The sequence below is a fragment of the Lagopus leucura genome, unplaced genomic scaffold (genome assembly GCF_019238085.1).
Source record: "Lagopus leucura isolate 7727_CA_CO unplaced genomic scaffold, USGS_WTPT01 Super-Scaffold_650, whole genome shotgun sequence".
Classification (NCBI taxonomy): domain Eukaryota; kingdom Metazoa; phylum Chordata; class Aves; order Galliformes; family Phasianidae; genus Lagopus; species Lagopus leucura.
The window spans coordinates 5,600,341-5,617,581 of NW_024962253.1; the positions used below are offsets into that span (position 1 = coordinate 5,600,341).

Here is a 17,241-nt window from a genome sequence, read left to right on the forward strand (position 1 = left end):
GGGCTTATTCGCCCATCTGACTACTACCCTTATGGGTAGTTCAGGTTGGCAGTGATAATGCTGCCAAGAGAAGCCTAAGGGCTATCAAGAATGACTTCAAGGGTCTGGGGAGGGTACTGGATGGTGCAGGAGTGCAGGTGGTCTTCTCTTCTATCCCTTCAGTGGCGGGGAAAGACACTGAGAGGATCAAAAAAACCCTCCTCATCAATAAATGGCTTAGAGGCTGTTGCAGGCACAAGAACTTTGTTTTTTTTTGACCATGGGGCAATTTACTCAGCTCCTGGCATGACGGCTGCAGATGGAGCTTACCTGTCTGCAAGGGGTAAAAGGATCCTAGCCCAGGAGCTGGTGGGCCTCATTGAAAGATCTTTAAACTAGGTAAGAAGGGGGAAGGGGACAAAATGAGTTGCTCTTTATGTAAGAGAGCAGCTAGAATGTATTGAACTCCACCTGGGGGAGAGCAGTGTAGCAGTGGAGAGCTTGTGGGTGAGAATCAAGGGGCGGGCTGGTATGGCTGACACTGTTGTGGGAGTGTGCTACAGGCCCCCTGATCAGGAGGAGGAGGTTGATGAGGCCTTCCACAAGCAACTGGAAGCAGCGTCACGATCCCAGGCGCTGATGCTTATGGGGAACTTCAGTTATCTAGATATTTGCTGGAAAAGCAATGTGGCCAGGCACGCGCGGTCCAGACGTTTCCTACAATATGTTGAAGACAACTTCCTGATGCAGGTGGTTGAGGAATCGACGAGGAGAGAGGTACTGCTGGACCTTATTCTCACTAATAGAGAAGGGCTTGTCAGGGAAGTAAAGGTCAGGGGCAGCTTGAGTAGTAGTGACCACGAGATGGTGGAGTTCAAGATCCTGAGTGGAAGAAGTAAAGCAAAAAGTAGGATTGCTACCCTGGACTTCAGGAGAGCCAACTTTGATCTCTTCTGGGACCTACTTGGAGCTATCCCGTGGGCTAGGGTGTTGGACAGTAAGGGGGCCTGTGAGAGCTGGTTGGCATTTAAGCAGCTCTTCTTCCAAGCTCAGGATCGGTGTGTCCCTGTGAGGAAGAAATCGGAAAAGGGTGGCAGGAGACCTGTGTGGATGAGCAAGGAGCTTGTGTGCAAACTCAAGGGAAAGAAGAGGGCCTAGGAAATGTGGAAAAAGGGTCTGACCACTTGGGAAGAATACAGGAATGTTGTCAGGGTCTGCAGGGATGTGAGGAAGGCTAAAGCCCACCTGGAATTAAATCTGGCGAAGGGGTTAAAGGATAATAAAAAAGGCTTTTTTAAGTACGTTAACAGTAAAAGGAAGACTAGGGAGAATGTGGCACCCCTGCTAAGTGACAGGGATGTTCTGGTAACAGGGGATGCTGAGAAGGCGGAAATACTGAATGCCTTCTTTGCTTCTGTCTTCAGTGAAAAAGCTCCCCCTTGGGAATCCGAGACCCTGGAGGTTAGTGAGAGGGTCTGGGGAATGGAAGACCTCCCTTCAGTCAGGGAAGAGGTGGTCCGAGAGTGCCTAGGCAACACCAATGTTCACAAATCCATGGGACCCAATGAGATGCATCCATGGGAGCTGAGGGAGCTGGCAAAGGTGATTGCTGAACCACTTTCTGTCATCTTTGAGAGGTCTTGGAAGAGGGGGGAGGTGCCTGAAGACTGAAGGATAGCCAATGTAACTCCGGTCTTCAAAAAAGGGCAAGAAGGAAGACCCAGGCAATTATAGGCCAGTCAGCCTCACCTCTGTCCCTGGAAAGGTGATGGAACAGCTTGTGCTGGATGTCATCTCCAGACAACTGGAAGAAAAGGAGGTTATCAGGAGTAGTCAGCATGGGTTCACAAGGGGGAGGTCGTGCTTGACCAATCTGGTAGCCTTCTATGATGTTGTCTCTGGCTGGGTGGATGGGGGGAGAGCAGTGGATGTGGTCTACCTTGATTTCAGCAAGGCTTTTGATACTGTCCCCCATGACATCCTTATAACAAAGCTGAGGAAGTGTGGGATAGATGAGTGGACAGGTGGGTTGAGAACTGGCTGACTGGCAGAGCGCAGAGGGTCATTGTTGGTGGTGCAGAATCTGGTTGGAGGCCTGTAACTAGCGGTGTTCCTCAGGGGTCGGTGCTGGGTCCAGTCTTGTTCAACATCTTCATCAGTGACCTTGATGAGGGGATAATGGCCACCCTCAGCAAGTTTGCCGATGATACCAAGTTGGGAGGATTGGCTGACACGCCTGAAGGCTGTGTTGCCATTCAGCAAGACCTGGATAGGCTGGAGAGCTGGGCAGAAAAAAACCGGATGAGGTTTAACAAAAGCAAGTGTAGAGTCTTGCATCTGGGGAGGAATAATTGCATGCACCAGTACAGGTTGGGGGATGAACTGCTGGAGGGGAGCTCTGCGGAGAGGGACCTGGGTGTCCTGGTGGAAGACAGGTTGGCCATGAGCCAGCAATGTGCCCTTGTGGCCAAGAGGGCCAATGGCATTCTGGGATGCATTAAAAAGAGCGTGGCCAGCAGGTCAAAGGAGGTGATCCTCCCCCTCTACTCTGCCCTGGTAAGGCCTCATCTGGAGTACTGTGTCCAGTTCTGGGCTCCCCAGTACAAAAAAGACAGGGATCTCTTGGAAAGAGTCCAGTGGAGGGCCACGAAGATGGTGAAGGGCCTGGAGCGTCTCTCCTATGAAAAAAGGCTGAGTGATCTGGGTCTGTTCAGTCTTGAGAAAGGAAGACTGAGAGGGGACCTGATCCAGGTCTATAAATATCTAAGGTGTGGGGGGCAGAATGGTGAGGCTGGACTCTTTTCAGTGGTGAGTGGAAACAGGGCAAGGGGAAACAGCTGGAAACTGCAGCATAGGAAGTTCCGCACCAATGTGCGCAAGAACTTCTTTACAGTGAGGTGACAGAGCACTGGAACAGGCTGCCCAGGGAGGTTGTGGAGTCTCCTTCTCTGGAGATGTTCAAGACCTGCCTGGATGCCTACCTGTGCAACCTGCTGTAGGGAACCTGCTTTGGCAGGGGGGTTGGACACGGTGATCTCTGGAGGTCCCTTCCAACCCCTACAATTCTGCGATTCTGTGATTCTGTGGAATGTCCATTAACTAATGTGTATCAGAGCAGTGTACACTAAAAGTGTATTTTTTTCACTGAGGAGAAAAACAGTTAAAAGAAAAGTGTATCAACAATCTTTTGTTATTGTTATTTGATCTAAAGAAGTACTGCACTTCTGCTGACGAAGTATTACTCACATTCACTTCCTTCACACTAATTTACTTATTTTTAACTTTTAATGCTGTTTAATATCACTTCTGATTTTAGCCTAGGATAATTCTCTACAGTTATATGTGTATTTGTGATTCACATCTGTTTTCTTCTCCATGTATACCCATCATCACATACAGCTCTAATGTTTTTTTCTCAAGAAACTACAGTCCCCAAAGCACCATTACAACTCCAGAGAAAAGTGAAAGTAGTAACTCATATCAAAAGTTAGCAGCCGCTATTGATGTTCTTAAGCATTATACCTTGTTACTGAGAGGAATATTGAACCTGGAATACTGTTTACTTGCCCTACAAATCAATGCCTATAGGCACCTTCAATACAAACATACAGAGGCTTTCTTGTCCTTCTTAATAACCAACCAGAAATTTTCACTCACACCATCCCAAAGGCAATCTCATCTGGAGGGTGTTGTAATCAGTATTGTTGCAGATACTGCAAAATACTTCATGCTTGTTTCCTTAAAACCAGTTGTGTTTTCAGAGGCATATGGAATATTTACATATTTACATTAGCCTTTCTCAGAGAGCATTATTTCCAAGGCAATTTTATTTTTTATTAAAACCAAGGCAGTAATTTCTTATGTGGAGAAAAGGCAGAGATCTTTCTGCAGCATCAGAATCATAGAATCTTCAGAGTTGGAAGGGACTTCTGAGGGCCATCCAACTCCCCTGCAATGAACAGGGACATCACAGTGAGATCAGGTTGCAAAAGGTCTGATCCAGCCTCACCCTGAAAGTCTCTAGAGATGGAGCATCAACCACATCACTAGGCAACATATTCCAGTGCCTCATCATTCTCAAATGATTTTTTGATATCTAACCTAAATATACCATCTTTGAGCTTGAAACAATTTACCTTTGTTCTATCATCACAAATCCTGCTAAAAAGTCTTCATCTTTCCTCTAATTCCTCTTTAGATACTGAAAGGCTGACATCAGGTCATGTCTCAGCCTTCTCTTCTCCAGGCTGAACAGCCCCAGATCTCTTAGCGTGTCATTAGATTATATCAGAAACACTATCCCAATTTTTTATTATTTTTTTTACTCATAATCCAAAATGCTGTGCTTCAAAAGTGCTACATGAGCATTACTTCAGAAGATGTATGCTGGGTAACTCTGAGCTTATAAAAGATTCTGATGTGTAGTGCTGGGACATAGGGCCTCAGTGGTGATTACTCAAACCTCACACTACTTGTTGGGAGCTGGAGCAGATTTAGTTTCAAAGGATGTTGCAAGAGTTGATCATGTCACTGGTGGTAGTGCTCTTCCTTCTATGACCAGAAGATATTCTATAGTTGAGTATTATGTACTATAAATACTCACAAGCAAAAGTAGTATAACAGTACAAATATAATAGCAATAGTGTAACAAAGAAACAAGCCCCTCCTTCCCACTTCTTATCTTTGGTTCTTGCTTCTAAGCTGGAAGGTACAGACACAGCTGCCATGCTGTTCTGTGTCATGTTACAAATGCTGTTTAGTGATGGAGTGTAAAAGATATTAAGGAAAACTCTATGAGAGCAGGAAAGGTTTTTATTAAAGATTTTTGCTTAGGTTTTAGCAACAGAGGAAGCTAGTCAGAGGAGTTGTATGAGCAGAGGAGTTGTATGAGTTCCCTGTCTTGTTCAGAAGATACGGTTATGCATTGCTACTGTGTTTGTAGCATGTTGCTTGCTATTCATTATGCTATATAAATACAAGGGTCCTGTGAAATAGTGTTATACCTGAAGAATCAGTTCTATTGTAAAGGAGAGGAAATCTCTTCAGTACTTACTGGACTTCTCTGTTGCAACAAATTGAGATACAAACAGTGATCAGAGCAGTAGCTTTCTGACTAAGGTTCAACTGCATTATAATATTAAATAATAATTAAAAAATAAAATAAAAATGAAAACATTTTTAAAAACATTCATGATGCATGTCCTGAATAAAAGGTCTGAAATACGACTGAAATCATCATTAACTGGGGAGAACTGCACACTTCAAGGAAGAAAAAAAGGAGTAACTGCATAGAATGAGAAAGAACATTCTGTCAGACTTGATACTTATACCTCGGGAACAGGCAAGATGGCAGGGAGATTCTGCTAGTCTACATGTAGAAGATGTTCTGCATCATGCATTTGACAGTGGATCCAGTCATAATTTTCACATATTTCATTCTGTGACAAATATAACCAATCCCTTCCAGGCAATGTGTATTTCACATACAACTGCCTTCCCTTCCCCTCTCCCCTTGATTTAGATTTGCACTGGTAAAATACCCTAATAAGCATGGAGATATCAGTAACAAAGTTTGCATTTGTACATAACATTTGAATGTTTTTCTCACCTGACAGGGTAGTGCCTGACTTTACTAAAAAAGGTAATAAGAATATTTGTGATTTTCCAAGTGACTTTTACTTCTGGAAAGCAAATAGAACATCAACAGGTTTCTGAGAGTAACTGTCTTGCATTTTACTTCATCTTTGTTTAGATCCGTACTTCAAGTACCTATATAAGGCTCAGATTTTCCAGTAAGGTCAATAGCATCTCAGGTTCTAGCCTGTGTGTTTGTTAAAATTCAAGACAAGTGAAAATGTGCAGTAATAGTTTAAAAACAAAGGGCGTGTGATAAGCCTGGGTAATATTTGGCAAAATGATTTTCATCCTCTTTATGCCCAAATCTTTTAGACAGAAGCATAGAGGAGTAGGCTGTGAAAACAAATAAGTCTCTGGGAAAGATACATTGATGGGATAATTGTTCTGGGATGGGATGAACAAAAGCAGCACTTTATTCTTGTCTTACACACATGGCACAACATACAGAACCAGCACAAATAACTTACAAAATCTCATACACCATGCTTCCTCTCGAACAGCTTCTATTAAGTTACAACACCATAACAAGTAAGGTATTTAGTTACTACAGATCCCCAGTCTCCATTTAAGGAGTTGTTATTTTTGTAAACTACTTAGACAAACATCTTTTTTTTTTTACATGTTTAATACAGTACAGTATCCTTGACAGAGTTCAAGATATTCACAATACGAATTGAATGCAATATAAAACAGCAGAATTTCTTATCTTGGGACAGGTCTTCATTTGCTCCTGTCTTGTCTTAACAAGTCTTCTTTACTCTTAACAAGTCTTCCTTACTCAACTTTCCAAGCTAAACATTACATTAAATGAAAAAAAGTTTACTTCCCATTGCTTTCAATGTAGTATATATATATATTTTTCTTCCCTTTCCCGTTCCTACCCCTTGCCCTACCAACAAATGCCATTTAGCCAGTAGAAATGTTAACCCTCAGGTTTCTCTAAAAAGTTTAAAACAATTTTGAAAACAACTTGTTAGATGGAAAATAAATAGTGCTAGTAGGCCATCATAAACTTTAAAAGTTCAGGTTTTTTCTCCTTGTCAGAATCTGTGTCTGTTGGAGATTCCTGTCATCTGATTTTCCGAGATATAGTGTTACTAATGGGCCAGTGTACAAGACCTACGTTTTATTTATTTGTTTATTTCACTTACCAACTGAATTGCCGGCTGTCTTATCCCTCTGATGCAATCACTTTTAGTATAAAGTACTGTCCTTACCAGAAATATTAACAACTCTAGTCATATGCTGTCTAAAATTCTTCCAGCCACTATTAAACCTCCCTCTGTCCATAGCCTCATTGTACCAATTTGATTCATAGGAAGAGTTTCACTCTGTGATTGCATTTCAAACCTCATTGAAGCTTGTGGGCATCATTGCTTCAACTGCGTGGCTTTGAATTACACTTTGTTCAACAAGATTGGCAAATCTAGCCCTTGAGAAGTTAATCAGCTTATAAAAGAAAAAAGCAAAAAAAAAAAAAAAGATTTTTCTCCTTTATACATACAATACACTTTCTTTTTGTACATTGAGCATCATCTTAAAAAGCATGTTTATGTCATTTTGAAAATGAATTTTTACCAAACTTTATAAACACTGTTATATTAAACACATTCTCAAAAACTGAAGAAATTACTCACACAAAATCTGAAAGAGCCTCAATAGAATCCTTTCAGTGTAATTTTTCTACTTGCATATTTCATATTTCAGTGTCCTTTACTGCAAACATAATTTGGCCATGTGAGAACAGGGAAAAGTCAATAAGAAATAGGCAAAAGTTGTTCATAAGATCTGAATTTTCTGTTTAATGAGATTAATGTAACATTGAACATGATTTGTTATTGTTGTTGCTGTTGTTATTTGGTTGTTTTTATTCATTTTTTGTTTGTTTGTTTAAATTCCATCCTCCTTCTGTTACTTTTCCATATATTGTGTGGTACATTAATTCCCAAATAGTTTCATTCATTTCAGTGGGAATACAAGTGAGAAAATGATGTATGCTAGAATACTGAAAGCTGTTTTCCACTTTTGAAATGAGATGTCAGTGGTTATAAGGTAACATCATCATATTCCTGTTTACTTTAGTGTAATAAAAAATGACATCTGAGCAATGTTTTCAAACTTCAATATCAGAAATCAGTGTACAAATGTTAGGAAATAACTGCCTATATTTGTGCAACAGTTCTGACAGCCTAAATATGTATTAGGTATGACCAAGAGTGAATTTCATGAGCCTAGATCCTTTATACATATACCTATCTTTTTTATACTTTATACTCCCAGAGACTGGCACAAATTAAGTTTAAGCACACACGTGTCATGCAAACATGAAGCCATGACACCTTTATCACCAATTTTCAGTGGAATCAGTAGTAGACATTAATGCATGTCATCTAAATGAAATGCACTTTTCCAGTCTTTTGTCTAACAAAATACTGTTTAAGTCATAGCATTAACTTGATTTCCTGTACTGGAAATGTCTAAGAATGCATTAATCTTTGTTTGTTCGGAGCAGTCTCGGTCTGTAGTGACATAAGTTCAGGAATTTAAACAAATGAATGAGATTTTATACTCTGTCTCATGATTTTCTTTCTCTTTTTCGTTTAATGAAAAAATCAAAAGGAGAAATAGTGTTTCATTAAATGATATTGAAATACATTAAATGTAACTATAATTAGCGAAAGATCAGTGACAGTAGTATCGTGTATGCTTCTTTGTCTGAGGGTAAGTGCTTTCACTTGGCATGAAATACTAAAAGTTTAATACTTCTTAGAGGAAAAAACGTAACCCATGCCTAATCCCAATTCCTAACATATATAGTCACTCGTAAAGGAGCCCTTTAGACAAGACAATATACATTAACTTACTTGATGATTTATAGAATGTGTCTATTTTAGTCACTGTAATAAAACAGAATATATATACACATATTAAAAAATCCAAGTGTAGATAATTAAACAGTATTTCCACACGTTAAACAACTAGTTGCACTTGATGTAGTATTTAAAGCAAGTCACTGAAAATTTCTTCAGTCTTTGGAATGATCAAAGTATAAATAACCAAAACATACAAATAATGATTGAATTTTCATAAAAGAAGGTTTATGACAGAGGGACAAAAATAATGTCCCTCTTATTCACTGTCAATCCCCATTGTGTTTATAGACTCAGCGCCTTCCCAGAATAATCGTAGAATCATAGATTAAGCTGCAGTTTTTTTTCTTTGATCTAGCAGTATACTTTAATGAGGTTATCTTCTTCTGGATAACAGTACTAATAAGGTTTCTAGTTACTTCTTCCTAAGACTTAGTTTGTTCTTGTTGAAGATTATACTGCTTCAGACGTTTTAGGCTATGTAAACTACAGAAAAATACTAATCTAATCCAATTAAGTTAAAGTCTAATGAAATATAAATTACTTTATTTACTCTGAAAATTTAGTTACCTTCTATTTTGATAATTCAATCCAGTTTTTTATTTCCCCACCTTCCCCAAAAAACTCTCGTAGTTACAAGCCTGCAATTACGGATAGCAAAGAAAGAAAACTGCTACTTGCCTATGGAAATATATATAGGTTTTTTTTCAAGTTCTAACTCTGCTCTGAGCTGCTAACCGTCACACAACATATGCCATTTGGCAATTTGTCTCCTAGGATACTCACAGATTTCTTTCCAGTGTTCTCCACCTGTTCCTTCTGCTGAAGATCCTAAGGTTAACCTACCAATGACCTCATTCCTTGACCCTCTATCTGAATCTAAAACCAAGAATTCAATGCTGATATCATCAAGGCTCTCACAAGGAATGTCAAAGACAAACAATTCATTGAACACGGCATTAGGGGTACACTTCTTGACATGGGTTTTCTTTTTAGAAATTCTCTTCTTAACATGGTACAGATTCACTTTGACATAAGGATCTGCAATAGAAAGAAATAACACAAATAAGATATTGAATTATTTAGAAGTTCCTTCTTCTAGTTACTGGTAAACTTTATAGCATACCAAGAGAACTACAGCACAGTGATGTTTCAGTCTACTAAAGATGATTTGCTTTATCTAGTTTTTTTTGTGTGTGTGTGTTTAATTCTGAATTAGTTCCTTTAAGCTCCATTTACGGATATCAAAATATGTAATCAAGATTTAGGTAATGTCTTATTTGTACTATGGAGGTGTTTCTTTCACAAGACATTGTAGTCTGTTAACTTTGGTAATTATACTCCGTTGCTTCAAATGTTAGTGTGAAAGATGATAAATTTCCAATGTATTCTGAGAAATACAAATCCCTATGTAATTAAATGTAATAGAAATCTGTTTTTTACACATTCTACAAGTAGAAAATAATCACCAGTATTAATTAATTGGGGGTTGGGCTCGATGATCTCTGGAGGTCCCTTCCAACCCCTACAATTCTGTGAATAAGGATCAAACAAAATAAAATCTCAAAAGCAAGAGAATAATCTTATGCTGAGAAAATGGACATAATTTATTTCTGGTTTGGTTGTACCAAAATTAATTATCTTGATTAAATTTCTCCCACATCTTTTTACTAAATAAATTTAAAACTAAACTTCAAATGTAAGATTACATTTACTGGCTGTATGTGGTTTGTCTTTAAATATTTTATATGTTACTGAGGAGGGGAAGAGAAAAAGTCCATAATATTAACATTGTTAGTGAACACTGAACGTTTGCATCCTTCAGAATTTTTCAACAATGTGTTGCAAGATTCCTTAACTATTGTTTTCAATTATGGCTATATCTCTCCTTCAGAGGAATTTAAAAAAAAAAAAAATAGTGGGAATGATCAGTTTCAAGTACATTAATTCTTCATTTATTTATGCATTTATTTCAGTGCAAAGGAGGACTTGTGTTCAAATTCTAATGATTCAAATGCAATGAAAATTCCAGTCTATGGAAGTTAATCAAGCCAAATAGTCTATGTAAGCAGTCCACTGATAAACACAAGAAACAATTATGTTTTTTCTTTTTTCTCTTTTTTTTTCTTTTTTTTTTTTTTTCCAAGTGAAATTAAAATTTAACCTTATTTAGAAAATGTATGCTCTAGTTATCAGAATGAAGTGGTCAGATGATGAAAATGTTTTTGTCTGCTTGGACTCACAGCAGTTTGATGTGAGCAGAGTGTGCAAAAAATGCATCTTAACAAAATGAACATTTTTTTTTTTTTTAATAGTAAGTTTTATTTATTATAATTTTTTCATTAGCTTGGAATGAATACACACCACACAAGGTCTAAGAATATAAAAATCACTAGCCATCAGTAGATTAATGAAGTTGTCTATTTCTTTTGAAATAAATTTTTTGACTGCTATTTTTGGCTAATTGATAAGACTGGAATGTTGCTTTTGACTTTATTAGACCTATTAGAAGATCTCAACATCCATATCTCTTGATATGAGAAGTAGAAGTACAGTATTATTAGCTGCAGTAACTAAAATTAAAAGCCTACAAAAACTGCTTCCTCTTTCTTTCAAAATATCCTGTGCATCAAAAGAATCAAGACTTGTACGGACTCAATACAGATGATTTACTGTTTGAAGTCCTCTGTTGGGTACTGTTGTTTTTCAGTGTGTGTGTTTGCCTTCTTTTCAGGAGGTTAGTATATTTTATTTTGAATTTTAATAAGTTATCTGACATTAGCATGCACCTAACTGCAGTTCTAACATCAGCTTCAAAAAAAGTTTTATTATTAGCAAAATGGTACAAGAGTAGGAGACTGGAGTTATAAAAAGACTCCTTTTTTAGTGTATTCCAAGCACTGAAGTAGTTCACCTTTCACCTTGCCAAATAAACATTAATACCAGTGGACTAAATTCAACACAGATGTAATTTGTTGACTTTTGGATTCAAAGCTGAAATATTCCATACAAGAATCTCACTTGATATTGATTAGCTAATAATAAACTAAATTTCTTTGTCATATGTAAAAGTTTTAGCATCTGCAATATCTACTTATGACAGTTGGATCCTGTTATAAACAATGACAAAACTCATTGGTCTCCACTTCCAATAAATGTCATGTTTCTTTGTATTTTGTTTTTATTTTTCCCTAATGTGCTTGAAGAAATTTCTAATATATGTTCTCTGAAAAATAAAACATTTACCTAGATATGAATGAGATGAGTAGGCTGCAGATAATACAGACACCACTTCCTCATTTCTGGGTTATTTTTAATCCTTGAAATGTCACATTTCAGCTGTCTTCTGTCTGTTTTATATTCTTAAGGCTCATTCATTACTGAAAACATTACCTGATAATCCTGAAACATCAGATTTAGGTAGATGTCTGGCTTTTAAAACAACCACAGTTAGTGTATTTGTTGTAGATTGATAACAGAGAGAGATCAGCAGTTCTCCACGTCCAGATGACTTCTGAGGAAATTAAAAAGAATAAAAAACTATTTATGAGCAATTATGTTCACCAACTTTGAAACTAGATAGAATAGGATTTCTGCAGTGTTGCATAACTGTGTATCTCAAACTGGTGTCAAAAGATATAATTCATGGAGCTGTGATGCTTCGCAAACAAAATATAACTTTCCTGTACTGCAGTTCTACAACACTTCCTATATCTTGCTATTAGAGTTTGAAATAAATAAAGTTGTGAAAATATGTATAGTAGGGTATTGTTATCTTCAGAGATAAGAAATGAAATCCTATATCCTGTAAAATAAGTCTCAGTGTAAGTAAAGTTTCTTAAGAAAAATAAATAAGAAACTTTGTGAAAAAAAATGTTGAAAAACAAATTGAATAAAAGTAATTCACAAAAAGAAAAATAATAAAATATTTTTAGTCTTAAAATTAATGTAGCCCATTAGTGAAAGAGTCATTTATTTCACAGTAAGGATGGAGCCAGTGGAAACAAAAAATGAGAATACTTTATGTATCAGAAAATCCACTAATTTATCAGCAAAATATCAGTGACATAGTTATAATTGCAATATAATGAAAGAATTGCAAAACAACTATATTAGTTATAGGTGTGATGTCTTGCAGACGTTTAGTTGATTTGTCAGCGTGCTTCACCTTTGGAAACAATCAAATTGAAAATCAATATACAAGCTACTTTTTAGTAGAGAATAAAAGAAGTGCACATGATTCATATGCATTTCTATGGCTCTGTGACTGTTGTAAATGATCTTTCTATTCTGAAATGAGACAAAAAAATATGAAATATTTTTAGCCTGGTGAAATCAATAAGTTTTTCCACTGACTTTGCTGTGGTTTTAACATCTCCCTCATATCTTAGGATCTTTAGAACAAATGCAGCTCATTTAAAAGTCATTGAGGGAAAAAAAGCATGATTTAAAATAGGAAAGATGAAGAAAGAGTATAATAATGTATAAATTTTTGCATTCTTTCACATCAAAGCAAACTAAAATGAATTTAGGCCTCTTGACCTAATGTGAATGGATCCACTAAAACCTGCTGACCCTCTGATTAAGCAAGTAGAATTTAGAATTCTAACATTTTCTTTCAAAATGTTTATTTTAACTTGATTTTATTATAGTTGTAAAATTGTTTCCTTATTCTGCCCTAATGAAAAGATCTCAGTAGTTCATTTGATAAACTTGTTCCCTTCTTTTCCCAGGATGCTATTAACATTGCTCAAATATTATAGTTAAACTAGTACAACACTTCTAAATTTTAAATAAGAAATATGTTACCCTAACATTTCTTTTGATGATCTCTCTGTCCATTAGCATCCTTCCTTCTGACAATTCAGTTCCTGCAAGGGGAATGAGGACTTCTCCAATGACGTCATCTCTGGAAAATCTGTCGAAGCTCAAGATCATAAAATGGAGTGTTAAGTCTTGAATTTGGCTATAGGGGATCCCATAAAACGTGAAGGTCTCATCAAAAGCAGGATCTAAGGTTTTCCTCAGCACTCTGGTTTTCACCTTGTGCTTTTTCTCAGGAAGGATTGTCATTTTGATGTAGGGATCAGAAGTCATTGACTGTTCATCCATTGCTGGCAGCCCACGTGCTTCCTTGATGCTCACTACAAATGCCTTTTTCTCAAAGTTGTATTCTAAAGAGAGAAAGAGAGTTCCTAGCTTGTCTTGTTTTTCTTCAGATGACAGGGACATGGTGGATTTTAAACTATCAGGGGAAACTATATCTTTCTTCTTTTCTGAAAAATGCTTTGAAGATGAATTTTCAGGGCCTGGAGAACTCTGCATTTTAGAGATTGTTTTCGGAAAGTTGCCATTTAGATCTCTGTTCTCCAGGTCAAGATGAAGAGAATTCTTTGGCATTGCTGATTTGCTCTTTGCTTCACTTTTATCATCTACTCCAAACTTCTTCTTACTGTTGAGATTCTCAGGATAAATATCAACTCCCTTCAGAACATGAACAAACTTATATGGAGGAGTCTTATTGGATTTGGATGATTTGCGCTGACAGCAGATCCAAGCAAAAAGGGAGACAGAGAAGACAAGGCCAAATGCACTAAAGATCCCAACAACTGTAGGAATTTCATCTGCAAGTTAAATAAACAGCAACAAGCAAATAAGCAGCATTTTCTTCTACTCTGTGTGATATATAGTAAATTTAGCAAAGCAAACTAATACAAGATGGTAATAGGAGCAGTTGACAGACTGAAAGTGCTCTGCGTTGCACGCATTGGTCGCCACCTGCAGGCGCAAATGTGTAGTCCCATGCTGTTAGTATTTTTCCATACAAAAGATGTCTGGAAGGAAAACAGAGTTCCCACCCCAACAGTAATTAAAATGAGTAATTTCTCAGCTATTTCATCACTCTGTGTGTAATTTCTGAGTTTATATGTCAGCGAGCAAAAACAGATAAGGTTTGATCTTTGAGTGTATGGAACTGTATTTCTTAGATATAAGCATTCTGATATGTCTGTTACTTATAGGTATATCATCTGCTTTTCACAGTTTCCTAAAATGCTTTGTACACTCAACTAACTCAGTTTTATGGTCTGATCTCATAATTGCCTGGAGGTATCTGCTGAAACTGAGTTTTTCAGGAGGTTGTAACACTCAAGAGTTTCAAGAGGATTTTCAATACATTCCAGGAGAAAGTCTGTCAAGAAAAATTAGAATAACTATCTGCCAAGTGTCCCCTCCAGATGGATGTGACATTTGGCAGTTGCATGTGAGTCCAAAGCTGAAATACTCTTCAGTGTATCTTTGACACCCACTAAGCTTTGAATCTGAGATGCTATGAATCAAAGCTGTGGAGAGCATACAGGACGGATCACTTCTTCTGAGTGTGTAAGAGAAACATTAAAATGTAATTTTGATATTAATCCTATATTAAAATCTGAGTGAAGTGAAAACTATCCAGGTGTTTCAATCTCAAGTGTGATGTGAATACTTCAGTAGCATACTGAATCATTAGCCCTTCACAAGCCATTCACAATTGAAGGGGCAAATGAGCACAACTAATTGGAAATCCAATTTTGCCCATAAGTAACATGACTAAGTGAGTTTAAACCTCCCACAGTGTAACAATAAGAGCTTAATCTTTATTCTCTGAACTAGTAGACTAGTAGAATATTAATGGAATGACATTGTTTCTGCATAAATCCAATTGTGTTACAGTTCCTGTAGCAAATAATTAGCACATCATTTTGAACAAGGAAAGCAAAACTATCCTCCTGTACACATTACTAAACATGCTTTATCTAGGTAAAACCTGGTCTAATATATGTGCTACCACCATAACTTTTAGTCTGAGTAAAAACAAAAACAAAACAAAACAAAACAAAACAAAACAAAACCCCACAACATAATATTATCAAAGAAAAGTAGGGCAAAATGTTCCAGAACAGAAACTGTAAGGTCTTGCTATTAATTTCTTCTTACAATAAACATGTCACTTTACTTCTGCTTACAAGCTGTATCAATCTATATTTAATTGTAAGAAGTCAATTAATGACTGAAAAAGGCAAACAAAATTTTTAAAAAATATATATTTTTTTAAGCTGAGAATTTTTCTCTGAGTTTCAAGTATTATCATAGCTGTAGAAATTTAAATATATATGAAACAAAGGTAGAAAGCAAGGAGTAATTGAAAGATAATCAGAATACTTTAAATAACTTTCAGGAATCATCTATACATTTTTAGTGCTTTTTCATGAGTTTACATTTAAAATTTTTATAGTAATGGAAATCATGCTGTGTTTTTATTCTACAGCTACTGGAAGAAGTGGTAAAATCAATTTAGTATTTAAAATATTAATTAACTTCCTTAAATAAGTAATTAGATAAGGATGATGTCATGAGTGTTGTTAGAATTATCAGATGGGTGGGGTACGTAGGAAAAAAGAAGATAACTAAAATTTTTTATACTCACAACTAATTACATTACAACAATTTGTCATAATGTAAATCAGTTAACATTCAAAGCAATGTATTACCAGGGAACAACACCTATTGATCCTGGGATAAATTATTTCAGTTGTGTGATGTAAATTTGAAGTCATTTCACCTAAGTCAGAGGAATGATCCTTGAATTTAACCACTGGTAAAGCAAATAACATCTAGGCTAGAGTCAGTATTCGTAAAGCAGAGTTTCAAAACATTTCCACATACAGTTTTTATGAGTAGCACTATTTATTTCATATTATCACTGCTTCTGAAACTTGCAGAGTCACAGTCATTCATGCTACAGTAAATGTATAGAAATGACACAATTGAAAAGTTCCTTGTCATCATGGGTATTCTCAAGAAATAGAGATAAATCAAGATAGGAACATTTAGCCCAAAACACTGGGTTACTATACTCCCATCTTCTCAGTAGTGTTCTTTACACAACTATATTTCACTTTAGGTAACAGTCTACAAATCTTCCTCTATGACAAGATAAAAGGAATTATAACTATTCCAAGATTGGCTTTAATGAAGATTTTCTCTGTGGCACAAGATGTGTTTACAGCATTTTAATCTGAAGCCAATATATTTTAACCAAGACAGAGAAAACAATTCCAACTCTTCAATCCAAAAATGCATCTAGTCAAACCTCTCTTTCTCTCTTTGATTTACCAGAAGTAATGGCTAGGTGGAAAGGAATAGAGAAAGAGAAGAAAGCAAATTCACACAACTTCTGGGATCAAAGAGAACTAGAAGAAATTCGGTTCCTCCCAGCAGTCTGGGAGGCACGAGGGTGGCTCAGCAGTGGCTGCCTGCATGATCCGTAGCCGGGAGTTGTGGCCGGGACGCACTTACCGAACTGCTGGTGGCTGGACGCGATCGGAGCCATGTTGGTGGTGCTCTCTGTCCGCGGTGCTGGAACCGCTGTCCGTGGTCCCGGAGCCTCTGTCTGACGCGGCTGTTCGCGCTAGCGGAGTCGCCCTCTTCCTGACCGACCCCTGCCAGGAGCGCCGAATGTGATGCTCTGCTGTTTCTCGACTTGTCGCTCTCTCGCAGCACTAGGACAGCAGGCTTTTTCCACGGTGGTATAACAAACAAACAAACAAACAAAAAGAGAAAAGAAAAAAAAAAAAGAAAAAATAACAACCTTATACCCGGAGACACAAGCAGTGGGGAAGGTGAAGAAGGAGGCTGTGATCGGGCTGAAGGAGTGGGGGGAGGGGGAGCTTCGATCCTCCCCTTTGCACTGATTTCCAACCCCCTTCCTGTTTTG

At 37.2% G+C, this 17,241-nt stretch overlaps 1 protein-coding gene across 1 annotated transcript; it reads right to left on the reverse strand.

The window, feature by feature from the left end:
• Positions 1-9,219: 9,219 nt before the first annotated feature.
• SYT4 (synaptotagmin 4) lies at positions 9,220-16,857 on the reverse strand. The gene is made up of 4 exons (XM_042862432.1): positions 16,824-16,857; positions 13,296-14,110; positions 11,880-12,000; positions 9,220-9,527 (listed from the first exon to the last, which is right to left on the reverse strand). Exons 1-4 carry the CDS (start codon positions 16,855-16,857, stop codon positions 9,220-9,222), a joined length of 1,278 nt encoding a protein of 425 aa, XP_042718366.1.
• Between the last annotated feature and the right edge of the window lie 384 nt (positions 16,858-17,241).